Source organism: Xenopus laevis, chromosome 2L (genome assembly GCF_017654675.1).
Source record: "Xenopus laevis strain J_2021 chromosome 2L, Xenopus_laevis_v10.1, whole genome shotgun sequence".
Classification (NCBI taxonomy): Eukaryota; Metazoa; Chordata; class Amphibia; order Anura; family Pipidae; genus Xenopus; species Xenopus laevis.
In genome coordinates, this window is record NC_054373.1 from 165,161,913 (window position 1) to 165,180,510 (window position 18,598).

Sequence of the window (18,598 nt, forward strand, 5' to 3'; positions counted from 1 at the left end):
CACATTTTTAAAAATTATTTTCTTTTTCTCTGTAATAATAAAACAGTACCTGGTACTTGATCTAAACTATGATATAATTAATCCTTATTGGAAACAATTGGGTTTATTTAAAACATTTTCTAGTAGACTTAAGGTATGAAGAACCAAATTATGGAAAGATCTGTTATCCAGAAAACCCCAGGTCCAGAGCATTCTGGATAGCCGGTCCCATACCTTTTAGTAGTGTTCTTTATGTCAAACCGCTATTCTCTATGTGTTGATAATATTTTGTCTCAAATGTTCATTGTTTTTTTTTCTCTTAACCCCCTTAGGGCGCCAATGCCTCAGCTTTAGAGAAAGAGATTGGGCCGGAACAGTTTCCAGTAAATGAGCACTATTTCGGATTAGTAAATGTAAGTAAACGCCGCTTTCTTTTTTTTTTCCTCTTTAACTGGGCATGGAAACCTGCAAACGATGCAGAAAATGTCCACTTTGTGAAAAGAGTAAATCATCTTATTTAATAAAAATCCTGTTGTTCTATTGTTGATTCTCAGTGGCAACTGTACAAACCTTTGTTTGATGGCTTTACATTCCTGACATAAAATGCCACTTTTTGATGCTTTTTAAAGGAGAACTAAACCGTTTTATCAAACCCCTATCCATTGAAAGTAATAACCATTTATAAACGAATTATCTTGTGAATCATTTTTTTGTTTGTCCAGTAAACCACTTGCAAACCCTGGGTTTGTAATTAGCGGGACCATATAATCTTCCACCCTCCCCTTCTCTAAATTTGTGGATAGTGATTGGCATGTCCACAGGGCAAACATTTTTGTTCTGTGCGTTTGCACTGCCTTCTTCCCAGTGTCAGTGATGGGTAGGGTTGCCAACTTTTTTGGGAAAAAAATACCAGCCTTCCTATATTTTTGTGGTTTTTCCCTATAAATAACATTGGCATCAAACAACATTTTTACTGGCCAGGCTGGTAAAATACTGGCCAGTTAGCAACCCTAGTGATGGGTAGGGCAGAAGTGAGCACCCCACTAGTGATTTGTGGGTCGAGTTTATTTATAGGCCCATCCTGGTGATGATATCACAAAAAGGGTGGAGCGGGGTGAGCACGCACCTATAGAAATAGAAAGAGGAAGATGGCATGCATAAGAGCTCAACCTAGGGGCGGTCCCTCCATAAAGCCATTAAAGGGGTAGTTCACCTCTGAGATAACTTTTAGTATGATGTAGAGAGTGATATTCTAAGACAATTTGCAATTGGTTATGATTTTTTATTATTTGGGATTTTTGAGTTATTCAGCTTTTTATTCAGCAGCTCTCAGTTTGCAGTTTCTGTAATCTGGTTGCTAGCACCACAAGTACCCTAGCAACCATGCACTGATTTGAATAAGAGACTGGAATATGATAGGAGAGGCCTGAATAGAAAGAGGAGTAATAAAAAGTAGAAATAACAGTAAATGTGTAGCCTTACAGAGCATTTGATTTTTAGATGGGGTCAGTGGCTGCATTTTAAAAGCTGGAAAGAGTCAGAAGAAGAAGGCAAATAATTCAAAAACTATATAAAATAAATAATGAAGACTAACTGAAAAGTTGCTTTAATTGGCCATTCTATAACATACCAAAATTGAACTTAATGGTGAACCACCCCTTTAACACTTTATCTGCCTGGGTCCTCTGGTTTTGCCATGTCACATGTTTCCAGTAAGTATGAGAACGAAGAGAAAAGGACCGCTACTGCTCACCGCGTTCTCCCAACCAGGTGCTCCGTCAAGCAGTGTCCCCACTGCTAACTTCCAACAGAATCAAAACCAGCAGATGGCACTTCTGGAAAGGGGTTTATTGGGGTTGCTGCTGCAAAACCTAACGCGTTTCGGGAGTAAATCCCTTAGTCATAGGACCTATGACTAAGGGATTTACTCCCGAAACACGTTAGGTTTTGCAGCAGCAACCCCAATAAACCCCTTTCCAGAAGTGCCGTCTGCTGGTTTTGATTCTGTTTTCCAGTAAGTATACTTCATGCACAAATCAAAGATGAACCCTGAAGTGTAGATTCTAGAGCTTTGGCAGCCGGGGCTTTACAATGTACAATGCCTGGCAAGTATTCCGTTAGGATTTAATCCGGTATGTAAGCAGCAATGACGTCCACATTAGGTTGGTTCAATTATTTGGTATTGTTCATATTCATAAATAGGCCTCATTTATATGCATATTTTCTGATGATTTTAAACATCAGCAGTTCTTAGTCACGGTTTTTTGCTTCCATTAAATAATTTCTTAAATTGACGTCTCTTCATTGTTATTCTTCCCTTTCCTGTTTAATATGCAAAGTCTTCCATTTAACTTTTCAGAGCCACCCTGAAAGTTCTGGTGCTCTTTATACTGTTGATATTTCAGAACTAAAATTGAACTATAACATGTTTAATTTCATAGGTTCCTTAACTTGAGTTAATGGACATTACTTTCCCCAAACAAAGGTGTGGGTTAAAAGAGCCTGCACTCCGGTTGGGGGTAATGGTAGCTTTTTTTAAAAAAAAAAAAAAACTGGCCCGCCAGCACTTGGACCAGGAGGGAGGTCCCAGAGTGAGCGGTCATGTTGGTCAGATCATATGCACATAATGAGCTTATGATGTCACACACATTCAGATAATGAGCAAGCTCTGGCTTTCACTAATCATGCCTAGGGTTGCCACCTTTTATATATTTTTTTTACCGGCTGCTGGGGGCGGGGCCTCAAAAGGGGCGGGTGTGATGTCAAAAGGGGCAGGGCTTGCCATCAAAAGGGGTGGGGCCACACAACGGAGACCCGCGGACGCTAGAAGAGGCAAAGAAAAAGGTAAGTTGCAGGGGATTGGGGGCAGGTCGAGGGCTCCTTTTGATCGTATTACAAATTTACCAGCAGCTACATTGCCGGTAAATTTGTAATACCGGCCCCGGCCTTGGCAGGTATTTTACCGGCCGGGTGGCAACCCTAATCATGCCCCAACATGGCTTCTCACACTGGTAGCTCCCTCCCTCATACGAAGTGTGGGCTGCCCATTACTTAACAAAAGGGGCGGGGTGAGCAAGTGCCTATAAAAATGGAAGCTGCCAGTATATGAACCCGCCCACGACCCACAAATGGAGTGCTGAAGTCAGCCTGAATCTGCCCGACCCGCGGGTATCAGACCAGCCCACACATCACTAATGTGCAGCTCTGTTTTTTGAGTTATTTCATTTTTTATTTAGTTGCAATTTCAGCAATCTGGGTGCTCGGTTTCAAATTCCCCTAGCAACCATGCATTACTTTGAATAAGAGACTGGAATATGAATAGGAGAGGGCTGAATAGTATAGAATTGAATAAGATGAGTAATAAAAAGTAGCAATAACAATACATTTGTAACCTTGCAGAACATTTTGTTTTTTGAATGTGGTCAGTGACCCCCATTTGGAAGCTGAAAATAGGCACAAAAAGAAGGCAAATAATTAAAAAAAACTGTAAAAAAAAAAAAAAAAAGTATTAATAGAGGCCAATTGAAACTTTGCTTAGAATTAGCTGTTCTATAACATACTAAAAGTTAATTTAAAGGTGAACCACCCTTTTAAGCATTTACTTGTTTTTCTCCCAAAAGTATGTCACTGAACTGGTTTCCAGAAATGTGCTTGGAGTAATGTTACCGCGTGATAATTGTCTTGTCTTCTCTGCAGAGTCTCTCAAAAAAAGTATCTGAGACAAGCTGACAATTATTGGTTGGAAATAACAATTATTTTTCCCATAAATATTTTTAGTGATTATTGAATGGAAAAAGAACAATTCTATATTGAGGCTTCTTCATTTAGTGTTTTTTTTTTGTTGATAATTTTGTTATTATAGCAACTGACTGAACAATGACCTATTATATGGTCTGCGTGCGGCCAGATTCAATTGAGTAAATGGGACACTGTTGACCTTTGAGGTGCACCAGTTTATGTTGCATGTGTAACTTTTCTTCTTTTTTTTCTTCTGCTTGTTAGTTTGGGAACACCTGCTACTGCAATTCCGTTCTTCAAGCACTTTATTTCTGTCGGCCGTTTCGGGAGAAAGTCCTTGCTTACAAAAGCCAGCCTAGGAAGAAAGAGAATCTTCTCACTTGCTTGTCAGATCTGTTCCACAGTATTGCCACCCAGAAGAAAAAGGTTGGAGTAATCCCTCCCAAGAAATTTATCACCAGGCTACGGAAAGAAAATGGTAATATTTTATTTTCTTCCTTGTTTTTTTTTATAGGTTCTGTAAAGGCCACACTGGCTCCATTTATAGCTGTAGTTTTGCCTAAACTGTGATAGTTCCAGGTTTAGTTTCCACAACCTCCTCTGTCACCTTTCATCAACCTCCTGTAATCTCATTAAAGGGGGACCAGTCCCCTAAAAAAATTATCCCAAATCCTATGTTATCATGTTAGTCAAGCAAAATAAACTTTAATCAAACTATATAAATTATTTGAATCTTGTTTCCTTTGGTCTGGGAACTCGATCAATTTGAGTTTTCAGGTTGTCAACACCGAACTCACTGTTTCAAATTTTTTCTATTCAAGTTTTGTTTTTTTAAATTAGAAACCATTCGAGTCGCAAGTTCTTTCAACGTATATAAAATTCGACCTTTGATAAATAACTCGCTTATTGTAGTGGTTCTAAAAGACAAAAGACCTGACTCTGAGGGTGGCCATAGATGTAACAATTACAATGTTTCTTGGAAAAGATCTTTCCAAGAAAGATTGTTTGTTTCAACACACACGTGTAGAGCTGAATCGTCAGATATACAAGTAGAAACAATAGAATTCTACCTGTATCTGACGATTCAGCACTAACAATGGCAGATGTTTGGGTAACTTCAAAGGCAAAGGCACCCGATCAAAATTTTCCGTCCAGCCTGATCATCGAGCCGACCGATATCCAAGTCTTCTGCCGATATCGGTCGGCTCTTTTCCCACCATACACGCACCGAATATTGTACGAAAATTTGTTTTTTCATACAATATTATCTGTGCGTCTATGGCCACCTTAACTCGCCTGCTTCCAACCAGTCACCAATATTTATAGAGTTGTGCTGACCCACCCATCTCTGATGTCAAAGGGGTGCAGGGCTTGCGACTATATAATGCAGACTACCTGAAGGGAAGTAGGGCATAGTGAGGTTGTGGGCGGGGTGGTGTGGAAGGAGGTGTTCTGCTCAAACCCACCTGCAACCTGCACAGAATTTGTAGATGTCGACCTGAACCCACAGGTCCGTTGGGTTCCAGGCTTACCTGCACTCCACTAATTTATGCCAACTTCATGTCAGTTCAGGCACAAATTGGGAAACGTTTTTGGATGTTATGTTTTGTGCTTCTATACCAGCCCAAGGCAACCACAGCCATTTAGCAGTAAAAATCTATGTCTCCAAAGATGCCCCAGTAGCTCCCCGTCTTCTCTTCTTCTACACGTGCCCAACTAAATGAGTCAATAAGTGAGTATATTTTGCCTTTAAAGGAGAACTAAAGCTTTACTAAAGAAGTAGCTAGAAATGTTGTATATTGTGTTTTATGCTTCTGTACCAGCCCAAGGCAACCACAGCCCTTTAGCAGTAAAGATATGTGTCTCCAAAGATGCCCCAGTAGCTCCCCATCTTCTTTTACTGCACATGCTCTGTGCTGCTGTCGCTTACTGAGCTTAGCGACCCACTCACAATATACTGTACACATAGAATATAAATGCCACAATATAAGTCTGATTAGTAATTAATACAGATAATTACTACATGGCAGCACAGAAACCAGTACAATTATCAGAATTTAATAATCAGCCCTGTAGCATCAGCTTATATTACAGACAAACCTCATTTTCTGCTGGATAATTAATAAAGAGTCCTAAGCTTAGCTTCTCAACAGCTGCTCAGAGCCCACTGAGCATGTGAGTGTCACAGACACTTTCCAAGATGGTGACCCCCTGTGACAAGTTTGAAATTCTGGATCATTGCTGCTATTGACAAGCTGAAACTTTAGGCTGGTGCAATAAGTTCAGTATATAAAATATGGCATTTTTAGCCACATTCATTTTTAGAGTTTAGTTCTCCGTTAAGGAATGGTCAATCATGTGTTCCAGACCAATTCCCACCTACTCTTGGGCTTATGACACACAAGGAGATTTGCCATCCATGGAGAAAATACCTGAAAATACCTTCCCCATCGCTAACATTCAGGTTGCCACTTATAAAACACATTATGTGCAGCAATCTGGCTTAGAGGAAGGGAAATGTGGAAGAAGGCACATTTCCAATGAATGTTATTGAATTGGAAGGAATTATCGGGAGATTTGTCGTCCATGGTAGCGCAGACTTCCTCTGGGCAACAAATCCCCTCGTGTGCCATTACCCTTAGAAGTGTCTGTTGTAAATGCCACCTTCTCATTTAAGTGAGTTGTGCATGGCTGTGTGCAGAGATGGGTGTCAACGAGCCTTAGAACAGAGACAAGCACTGCTATTTAAGGAGATTAGTTGCCCGAAGAAGAAGAGATTTGTCGTTGGGCGACTAATCTCCCTGAACTGCCTTCCCGCCAGCTAGAATGTAAATTGGCAGTGGGATGGCACTCGGATCACTTCTGCTTTCTTAAGTCGCCCGAAGTTACATCATGAGGCAACTTCAGCGACTTCGAAAAAACGAAAGCAGTAAAATCAGCAACCGCTTTCAATTTGTTAGAAAACTAAATCACTTTTCTGAATTCTACTCATTTCTGCTCAGTACTACACACTAGAGTCCTGCGAGGGGCCATTTTTTGGAACCCGTACCCGACCTGCAATCCGCAACCCGGACCTGCGACCCGCTGACCATCAAGAATCAGGAAGTGTTGTCATTGTAGACCAGAAGTGACATCATCGGAAGTAGGCATGATCAGAAAAAAATGGAGTAAAACGAGAAGTGCTGTCATTGTAAACTGGAAGTGACATCATAGGAAGTAAGCATGATCAGAAAAAAGGAGTAAAAATCGCTATTGAGAAGACCTGCGGCCTGACCCATGACCCGTAGAACTGCCGACCCGCGTATATACCCGCACCTGGAACTTCTACACGCAACCCGCAGGGTACTGCAGGTTTTTGCGGCTATCCCGTGGGTACTCGACCCGCTGCAGGACTCTACTACACACAACCTGAGGCAGATATATATACATTTTATAAATACTCCGTTTAACTTAAAATCTTCATTATAGATTTCTGGACAAAATAAACACATTCTATTTTCCATTATGTTTGCCTTATCCAGGAATTCACCTAAAGTGTGTGTATAAAAAACATACACACGGGACACACATGGGGTTTATAATGGTGGGTATCCATCCTACAAAACAATCAATATTTTTTTGATTCATCCCTGTAAATCTTCAAACATTTAAAGGGCAAGTCAACCCTAAAATAAAAATCGACCTAATAAAAGAAAACATAATTCTAAGCAACTTTCCGATATACATTCAGTGCTTTTAAAGATATATGTAAAAACAATTATTGAAAGCAGCATTTGCTCAACTCCTGGTTGTTACCTTTTAAACAATGTTGCAAAAGTCTTAGTTCCCCAGCAAAGACAGGTCTGTCACCTGCCTTGTCTCATATTGTATCAACAGTCTGAGACACCAGGGCAGAGAATAGAAAGAGACAGACACTGCTTTCAAATAACTTAAAAACCATTATAAAAATGTAATTAATGTTTATTGCAAAGTTGCTTAAAATTGTTTTCTTTTTTTAGACAAAAAAGTATTTTTCGGGTTGACTTGCCCTTTAAAGGGGTTGTGCACCTTCAAACACTTTTTTTTCAGTTCAGTTGTTTTCAGATTTTTTTTTAATTACTTTCCATTATTTATTTTTTACTGTTTTTCCAAAATCTAAGTTTAAAGTTGAATGTTCGCGTCTCTGGTATTTCAGTCTGGCAGCTCAGTATTTCAGGTGCAGACTCTAAACTTTTACAATTTGGAAACATTTAGTTGATACAATTATTAGCATTCACAGTGGTGATAAAGTCAGTGCTGTGATAGTACAAGTTTTCCAGCAGGCCCACAATGCAGTAAAGTAATACCTTCTGCACACCATATCCTTGTGCACTGCTGTCCACCTCAGTACAATTCAGAATGTTGAAACCTTTTTTTATATTATTTTTTTTAAATCTCTCTTCCTGTGTGTTTTTGTTTTCCAGAGCTATTTGACAACTACATGCAACAGGACGCTCATGAATTCCTGAACTATCTACTAAACACAATAGCCGACATTTTGCAAGAGGAGCGCAAGCAAGAGAAACAGAATGGAAGGATCCCTAATGGTAACATTGACAACGAAAACAACAATAGTGCACCTGATCCCACCTGGGTCCACGAGATCTTTCAGGGAACTCTGACGAACGAAACCCGGTGTCTTACGTGTGAAACGGTAATACCATCTATTTTCTGTCCTTCCTACCCAGAACCTTAAATGGGTTGTTCACTTTTAAACTAAGGATGCACAGAATCCATTATTTTGGATTTGACGGAGCCCCCTTCGTGAAAGATTAGGCCGAATACCGAACCAAATCCTAATTTGCATATCGGTTCGGTTCGGCGGGCAGAAGGATTCGGCCAATCAGAATCCTGCTGAAAAAGGCCGAATTGGGAACCGAATCCTGGATTCGGTGCATCCCTATTTTAAACTAACTTTTATCATGATGTAGAGATATTCTGAGACTATTGGCAGTTTGTTTTAATTTTTCTAGTACAGGTATGGGACCTGTTATCCAGAATGCTTGGGACCTGAGGTTTTCCAGATAACGGATCTTTCTGTAATTTGGATCTTCATACTTTGCCTACTAGAAAATCATGTAAACATTAAATAAACCCAATAGGCTGGTTTTGCTTCCAATAAGGTTCCAATCTTCGTTTGGATCAAGAACAATGTACTGTTTTATTATTACTAGGGATGCAGGATTCAGTTCGGGATTCAGCCTTTTTCAGCAGGATTAGGATTCGGTCGAATTCTTGTGCCTGACCAATCCGAATCCTAATTTGCATATGTAAATTAGAGGCGGGTAGGGAAATCACTTGATTTTTCATCACAAAAGAAGAATTTTTCCACTTTTTGCTCTCCTGTCCCTAATTTGCATATGCAAGTATTCGGCCGAATCTTTCACCAAGGATTCGGGGATAAGGACGAATCCCAAATTGTGGATTCGGTGCATCCCTAATTATTACAGAGAAAAAGGAAATCATTCTTAAATATTTGGACTATTTGTATAGAATGGAGTCTATGGGAGATGGCCTTTCCGTAATTTGGAATTCTGAATAAAAGGTTTCCATGTTAATGGATCCCATACCGGTCTATATGGTTTTTGAGTTATTTAGCTTTTTATTCAGCAGCTCTCCAGATTGCAATTTCAGCAGTCTAGTTGCTAGGGTCCAAATTAAGATTAAATAATAGGAGAGGCTGAATATAAACATGAGTAATAAAAAGTAGAAATAACAATACATTTACAGAGCATTTGTTTTTAGATGGGGTCAGTGACCCCCATTTGAACGCTGGAAGGAGTCAGAAGAAGACCGCAAATGTTTCAAAAACTTTAAAAAAAATAAATAAAAAAAATTAAGGCCAATTGAAAAGTTACTAATTAACAATTCTAAAACATGATAAAAGTTAACTCGAAGGTGAACCACCCCTTTAACAAGATATAAAAGTTTATCCTGAAATCAGTCAAACTGTATGAAAAAAAATCTATGTTTGCCAAAATGCCGAGTGCATGATCTAGGTATCAGATGCTTGTGTGTGCGATATCCGTACATTGGATACAGTCTTAATTAAAGAACCGCGGCATTTCCTCTGAATTTTCTCTTTATCAAAAAGAGGCTTTTAAAAATGTGGTGATACCATTCTGACTGTACCATTTGTTGTTCTGTTATTTCTCACTACAGATAAGCAGCAAAGATGAGGATTTTTTAGATCTTTCTGTGGATGTGGAGCAGAACACATCAATCACTCATTGTTTAAGGTAACTGCTATGTTATATTTAATTCATTGTGTTCTTGTAATGGGGTTCAGTACATACAGGACTATCCAGGTCTGAATAAGAGGAAGGTGTACCTGGAAATGCTGTGCTTAGTGATGCTTTTTTTGTTTGTTGCAAGGTGTAGTTCACCTTTAAATTAACCTTTAGCATGATAGGGGTTTTTGGAATTTATTTCACTTTTTGTTCAGCAGATCTCCAGTTTGGAACTTAAAGGAGAACTAAACCCTAAATTTGAATGGCTAAAAATGCCATATTTTCTATACTGATCTTATTGCACCAGTTTCAGCTTGTCAACAGCAGCAATGATCCAGGACTTCAAACTTGTCACAGGGGGTCACCATCTTGGAAAGTGTCTGTGACACTCACATGCTCAGTGGGCTCTGAGCAGCTGTTGAGAAGCTAAGCTTAGGGCTCGTCACTAATTATCCAGCAGAAAATGAGCTTCCCCTGTAATATAAGCTGATGCTACAGGGCTGATTATTAAATTCTGATGCTAATTGCACTGGTTTTTTGTGCTGCCATGTAGTAATTATCTGTATTAATTACTAATCAGCCTTATATTGTGACATTTCTATTCTATGTGTACTGTATATTGTGAGTGGGTCCCTAAGCTCAGTAAGTGACAGCAGCACAGAGCATGTGCAGTGAATCAGCAGAAAAGAAGATGGGGAGCTACTGGGGCATCTTTGGAGACACAGATCTTTTTTTTTTTTTTATAGATTTTATTTTCCAGCTTGATACATCCTCGACAACACAGTAATAAACAGTTCAAATTTATCGTATCTCTGTATAATCATCACTGTAGCAATGCCTACCTAGACTGAAACAGGAAAAGATGGTACAAGCATTTTTAATCCTTTTTAACAGAGGGAAGGGTAACAGAAGAAAAAAGGGGGGGGGGGGGGTAGGCCGAGGCGAAGCATCATAAGTGACGCAGTGTATAAATCTTGTAGCACCTTAACCATTGTCCTGCACAGAGGCTGTGTCAAGTTCATCTAACCATGGGCCCCAGATCTTCCCAAACCTGTCCGGGCAACCTCTACTCAGGCTTGTTAATTTGTATAGGGGAAGAGCCGCGTTCACTAGGGATTTCCACCGTTTTAAGGAGGGGGCTCTGGGTGACTTCCAGACTAAAGTAATCGCCTTCCTTGCGTAAAGATACAGCAACCTCAATAAAATACGGTGGTATTTGTCAAATGTAATGTTTTCAACAAGACCTAGAAGGCATGCCTCCGGCGTCCGCACACTCTGTATATTAAGAGTTTGTGTTACGTAGTTAACCACCTTGTCCCAAAATTTGATCAACTTCGGGCACATCCAGAAGGTGTGGAGATACGTGCCCGGATCCATCCCACATTTAAAGCAAATATTATCTGATTTAAGGCCCATGGAGTGCAGCCTTGTCGGAGTAAGGTAGGTTCTATGTATCATGCGATATTGTATTAGGATGTCATTGCTACCTATTACTGAAGGCAGATATGAATGTGTAATATTGTCCCAGTCATCCAGGTCTAAGTGTGGTATGTCTTGTATCCATTTGGTATAGCATTGTGCATAGGGGTCGCCTCTTTGTTTATTAAGAATGTTATAAATGCGAGATACTAGCTTCTCCTGGTTTGGTGACCATAGAGTTTCCTCAAGCAAGGAGAGGGACATCTTGGGGGCAGTCGGAAACTGGCTAAGTGCTGCATGTCTTAGTGGAAAATATCTGTACCACATGTTTCTTGGAAGATCAAACTCAGTTGCCAGATCTTTATATGATTTAAACCCCTGGTTGTCATAGAGCTGGCCAATGTATTTGATATTATATCTTGCCCAAAGTACTGGGTCTGGTATTGTCAGAAAGTGTCTTAGTTTAGGATTGCACCATATAGGTGTGTAGGGGGAGACAATGTTTTGTCATACCTAAGGGCTGTTTCCCATATTGAGGAGACACAGATCTTTACTGCTAAAGGGCTGTGGTTGTCTTGGGCTGGTACAGAAGCACAAAACACAATATACAACATTTCTAGCTACTTCTTTAGTTAAGCTTTAGTTCTCCTTTAAAGGGAAAATATACTCGCTTATTGACATGGCTCATTCAGTTGGGTATGTGTAGAAATGGTGCATAAACACTATCCAAAATAGCAGGTATAAATATTATTGTGTTTTTTTATTAAACAATACTTGATTCAGCAAACTCAAGGAAACCATGATACCCCAACAAGCTATTTTCCAAGATCCCCTCTGCTGATACTTAATGTAACCCCTTCCCTCACTTTGTTACATTGTGAAGTGATGAATACTGTGACTCGCAGTCCCCCAGCTTTCAACAGATATTCTAAAAAGTTATCAAGTCAAGTCTGTGAATACAACTCTCCCCAATGAAGCAAGCTGAGGGAGGGATTGCCTTACCATCAGAGTCTTGGTGGTGGGCTGACCAACAAACAGTCTATCATGATTTTCTTTTCAGTTTGTGGAAGTTCAGGTAGTTCGTATGCACCTTTTCTACATTCCCCCAACTCAATGAGCTTATGTCACAAAAGTGGGTATATTTTCCCATTAAGCAGTTATCCGGTTTACATACCTCCCAACTGTCCCGTTTTTAGAGGGACTGTCCCTTTTTTGACAGCTCAACCCTCAGTCCCTCCTTTGTAATGGAAAGTCCAGATTTCCTCTGCACTGAACATCCAGAAAAAGAAACAAAGTTTCTAACTTAACTGGCTTTTGGTAGAGAGCCCAGAACAGCCACAGCTGCAGTTAAGATACTTATGTAACAATTTTGAGATAAGCAAATATGTAATTGTAACAATATAAGAGAACGGGTCTCTTTGGAGAAGTTAGACTCACAGCTTAAAGGGCAATTACCTTCATTAGCAAAACTGTAATAACTGGGGGAAAAAAACACAGAAATATGTCCAAATTTTGTAAAATTAACATGGTAATTAGGGGGTGGCCACAAAAATGGGCAGGGCCAAAGACATTTCAACGCGCTATGCTCGGCAACTTTTTTGTCCCTCTTTTTATTTCCAAAATGTTGGGAGGTATGATTTTACCCTAGCAACCACAGGCAATGGTGTGAAAGAGAGACTAAACTATAAATAGAACAGGGACTGAAGAGAAAGATATGTAATAAAAAGTCATAATAAAACTGGGCCTTACAAAGCAATTGTTTTTACAGACCCCCCCCCCCCCATTTGAAACCTGGAAAAAGAAAGTTAATCATTTTTTTTTTAAATGATTAAAAAACAAGACAAATGGAAACGTTGCTAATAATAGGATGTTTTATTACATTCTCAAAGTTTGCTTAAAGGTGATCTACCCCTTTAATCCATTAAAGCTGAGCTTTAGGTGTCACAGTTGTCTGATAAACATAATAATTATAAGGAAACAAAGTCCAAACAAGTGCTCTCTTATGGCCTGTTTGTTTTTCCATAGCCTAATCTTATAAATGCTTGGTTAATTTTAAACGCTGTGGCTGTAAAGACAATGTTGCACATGCAGAACAGTAACTGCCACTTATTGCTGACTAGAATAGTTTATTTTAGGTAGTACAGGTATAGGATCCGTAATCCGGAAACCCATTATCCGCAAAGCTCCGAATAACAGAAAGGTTGTCTCCCCCAGACTCCATTATAATCAATAATCCACATTTCTAAAAAAGGTTCCCTTATTCTCTATAATAATAAAACAGTAGCTTGTACTTGATCCCAACTAAGATATAATTAATCCTTATTGGAAGCAAAACCAGCCTATTGGGTTTATTTAATGTTTACATGATTTTCTAGTAGACTTAAGCGCTGAAGATCCAAATTACAGAAAGATCCGTTATCCGTAAAACCCAAACATTCTGTTTAACAGGTCCCATAGCTGTATAGTCTGTTATTCCCCATAGGAAACAAAACCCCATAAGTAGCCAGCTGCAATCTCCCAGTGTGTTTGTGTGAGTATTTGCTACATACAAACAATTAATGTTATTATTCCTAATCCTCATTAACCATAAATTGTGTTTATTTTTTTTTTTTTGCAGGGGTTTTAGTAATACAGAAACACTTTGTAGTGAATATAAATATTACTGTGAAGAGTGTCGCAGTAAGCAGGAAGCACACAAAAGGTAAATGATCACAGCGAATGAAATTGGGGAACCTATCTAACCAATCACATTTTTGGAATGACCAAATAGAAAAAAACATACTTTCAAAGGTACCGAGCTAGAACCTGCCATCAATTTTCCCTTAATGTTGCATGCCTTCCATTTACCATTAGATTGAATCATTGCATAGTATCAGAGAACTACTCCGCAGTGAAAACAAAAGGTTTACATTATTTTTTTATCTTCCATTTGTTCACCCCAAAATGACAGGGTTAATAGTAGGGATGCACCAAATCCACCATTTTGGATTAGGCCGAATACTGAATCCGAATCCTAATTTGCATATGCAAATTAGGGGTGGGAAGGGGAAAACATTTTTTACTAGGGAAGCACCGAATCCACTATTTTGGATTCGCCCGAATCCATCTTGGAAGATTCGGCCGAATACTGAACCGAATCAGAATCCTAATTTGCATATGCAAATTAGGGACGGGAAAGGAAAAAGTGGAAAAATTTGATTTACTTCCTTGTTTTGTAACAAAAAGTCATGTGAAATCCCGCCCTCCCCACAATTTGCATATGCAAATTAGCATTCGGATTTGGTTCTGGCAGTCGCAAGGATTCGGCCGAATCCTGCTGAAAAAGGCAAAATCCTGGATTCCGTGCAAAAGGCCGAATCATGGCTGAATCCCGAACTGAATCCTGGATTCGGTTCATCCCTAGTTAATGGCATTTATAGCCATTAGTGATGTGCGGGTCAAGTTTTACCTCGACCCGCACCCTCCCAACCCTAAGTCTACCCGGCCCCCTCTATTCTATAGACCTGTGTCCGCCCCCTGACTTCACAAAAGGGGCGGGGCAGACGGGAGTATAAATTGATGGGTTGGAAGCCTGCAGTGCCAGGTCGCGGACAGGGAAGCACTCAACCCAAACCAGCAAGATTTTTTGCAGAAGCCAGCCCAAACCCACACGACCCGCCGGTTTCAAGCTGGCCCACACATCACTAGTAGCCATGGCTGCCTGATTCTTGTGTTATTCTGAAGCCGTCCCCGCACAGTCAGCTATCCAAATATTAGCTCATATTTGCCTAATATGACAGTTGCTGTGGGTTTGTAACTGTTGTCTTCTCTCCCCAAGGATGAAGGTTAAAAAGCTGCCTATGATTTTAGCCCTCCACCTAAAAAGGTTCAAGTACATGGATCAACTACATCGATATACAAAGCTCTCCTACAGAGTAGTCTTTCCTTTAGAACTTCGGCTGTTTAACACATCAGGAGATGCCACCAACCCAGACAGAATGTATGACCTTGTGGCTGTGGTCGTGCACTGCGGAAGGTAATGCGCTTCAATAATAAAAATATTTGTTCAATGTGAGAGAACATTTCATTACATAGCATATTTATATAGCAATGCCATCGATTTCTCTACAGTTGTATTAAAGGGGAACTATCTTGAAGATTTGAATTTTATTTAAGCTTCATCATACTGAAATAAGATACTTTCCATCTGGGTGTCAGATAAATGATTCAATATATCTTATATGGGGGCTCCTTTTGCCTAGCAGATGTATTAGATTAACCTGTCTGTAGGTTTTTGGGGATGTGGGAGGAAATCAACACAAGCACGATTAACAATAAATTTAAGTTGGATTTTTGCATCCATGTACTGTGTAAAATCAAGGTGTTGGAAATGTACTAATAAAGGTTATTTACTGAACTGCAAATATTTAATTATTTTTACAGTGGTCCAAATAGAGGACATTATATTGCAATAGTGAAGAGTCATGACTTTTGGTTGCTGTTCGATGATGATATTGTAGAGGTAAGTGACGTCTCAGTGGTACTTAAATCTCAGGGTTTAAATTTACGGAAGCACAGAACCCAAGCATTTTTTAGCATTGGGCCTCATCCCAGCCAAATCCAAACACTTCCAATTAAATGTCTTTATTGGTCTGGACAACTAGTATAGATAATGCAACTTAATTTTACTTGAATTTTAACATGTATCTTATGGTTCAAATTCAGCCATATTAAAAATAATGGATTTCATATGTATCTATTTTAGTTACCGCTTAAAGACAATTACCCCCCAAAATTAATACATGAGCAACAGATTGTATATATCAAATTAAGTAGCATATTAAACAATCTTATCAAACTGGTATATATATTTAAAGGTGACCTGTCACCCAAAAAAAATATTCAAAATATTCAAAATATTCAAAATCCTATTTTATCATATTCAAGCAAAATGAACTGTAATTACACTATAGAAATTATTTGAATCTTGTTTCCTTCAGTCTGGGAATTCATATTTATAGCAAGCAGGCAGCAGCCATTTTATGGACACTGTTATTAAGGCAAGTCTTGTATCATCATCTTGTTTGTGCACCAGAATGTGGTGACCCAATGTCCATCCCCATGTCCTGGTTACACAATTAAATGGTGAAGAGAAAGGGGAATGTGGGGAAAGCAGTGACATCTAGGAAGTGCTGAATGGAAAGTGAAAGTAATTGTCTGCCCCGCCTCTATGCCTGGAGGCATAGAGGAGGGGCAGACAATATTTGATTGACAGCTGAGATTTTTAAACGAGTTTACACCAGCTATGAATGCTTAAATAGAAATTGGATTTCATGTTTAAATTGAAAAGGACTTTTATTATACAGATTTTGTGTCTGGGTGAAAGGTCCACTTTAAGTAAATCTTGCCCTTTTACATCTCTTGCCTTGAGCCACCATTTCATGTGGCTCAAGGCAAGTGTGGGAGCAAAAGACACAATTTTGTCTGTTAATTGGCTCATGTGACCTAACAAGTATGGTTTGTTTGGTATGTTTGTGTGCATCGTGACTCATACAATCCCCAGGGGCGGCCCATATTTTTTAAAATGCCAATTTTCTATTTACGATTATTACCCAATGGCACATACTACTAAAAAAGTATATTATTAAGAAAATGGTTTATTTACATGCAGCGTTTTACAGATGAGCTGTTTTAGGCAATATCTTTTTATAGAGACCTACATTGTTTGAGGGGTATAGTTTTCCTTTAACATTCTTGTTTATTTCTGTCCTTTGTATGTAAGGGCTGTGGTGAATACGGAAGTTTTGAGCACTAACCATTGGGTGCCCATACAATTCAATAGGAAGAGATCCAAGGTGCATAGCAGGTTTTGATTTGCAGTTGCCTCTGGGCAGTGACACACCAGGAGATTAATCGCTAGAGCTTTCCCATAGGCAATAATGTGAATTGCTGGTGGTAAAACACATGTATCGCTCCAGTTTCCCAAAATCTCTTGAAGTTTCCTCTTGTAGCGATTTTGGGAGACTGGAGCGACACGTGTTTTACCACCAGCAATTCACATTATTGCCTATGGGAAAGCTTTTTACTGGAGAGTGCAGGAGATTAGTTGCCCAGAGAAGCAGCGATTTATCATTAGCGATTAATCTCCTGGTGTGTCACTGCCCCTTAGGGTAAGGCCAGACGAGGAGATTCGGGGAGATTTTGTCGCCTGGCGACTTATCGCCACGTCTTTTGCGTGACTATCTCCCCGAACTGCCTCAGCGTTTTTTCCCCATAGGCTACAGCGCAAAATTGCCTGTGCTAATGCACACGCAGCGATGCGTTTTCAATAGTCACCCAAAGTTGCCTCAGTGAGGGATATGGTGCACACAATTTAACTGAATTGACTGCTAATAAGCCATGCAGTTCTCAGCTGCTTTACTAACTCAACATCTGTGTGTGTGTGTGTATATATATATATATATATATATATATATATATATATATATATATATATATATATATATATATATATATATATATACACACTGCATTGCATTAATTTGCCTTTATTCATTGTCTTTTATGTCCTCTAGAAAATAGATGCACAAGCTATAGAGGAATTCTACGGGTTGACATCTGATATCTCAAAGAACTCCGAATCGGGATACATTCTTTTCTACCAGTCTCGAGACTGAATAAGGACTGTGACAGATACCTTCTGCCTCACCTTCTGCTAATGTTAACTCGAAAAAAGAATTTAGCACTGAAACAAATATATAAATATATATATATATATATATATATATATAGAGGAAAAAATATAGGCAAAAAAAAAAAAAAGCGGACAGCAAGGAGCTCAGGGGGCATTAGCGTAGTTTGCACATGCCGAAGCAAAGAACATGGGTAAATAGGACAAAGAAATTCATATCATGAAAACTGATTTATTTGCTCAGGTATCCGTTCCATCAGTGCTCCTAAGCAAAACCAGGAATGGCCATTTCCATTGGTGGATCCGACTTCCAGAAAAAGAGAGAGAGAGCATTCTCGTTTCCTTTCTTTGCCAGCAATGTTAAAAACATGGCAGCCAAAAGAAGGAACTCAAGCCTACATGTTTAGTTCTGACCAGTCTACGAATCGAATGGCAGGACACCCATTCTGAAATGCTAGTAACTGAGCTAACTTCCGAAAAACAAACCCAAAAAAAAAGGAATCAATATTTGCGCCCAGCAACCGCATTTGCCTTTCTTAAAGAG

At 39.3% G+C, this 18,598-nt stretch overlaps 1 protein-coding gene across 1 annotated transcript in view; it reads left to right on the plus strand.

The window, feature by feature from the left end:
* usp12.L (ubiquitin specific peptidase 12 L homeolog) overlaps positions 1-18,157 on the plus strand; it is a 40,995-nt gene extending 22,838 nt beyond the window's left edge. The window contains 8 exon segments of the mRNA NM_001095928.1: positions 312-392; positions 3,982-4,195; positions 8,160-8,389; positions 9,898-9,974; positions 14,002-14,085; positions 15,202-15,399; positions 15,807-15,885; positions 17,939-18,157. Coding sequence (NP_001089397.1) covers positions 312-392; positions 3,982-4,195; positions 8,160-8,389; positions 9,898-9,974; positions 14,002-14,085; positions 15,202-15,399; positions 15,807-15,885; positions 17,939-18,040 — 1,065 coding nt within the window. The 3' untranslated portion in view covers positions 18,041-18,157.
* The last annotated feature ends 441 nt before the right edge of the window (positions 18,158-18,598 follow it).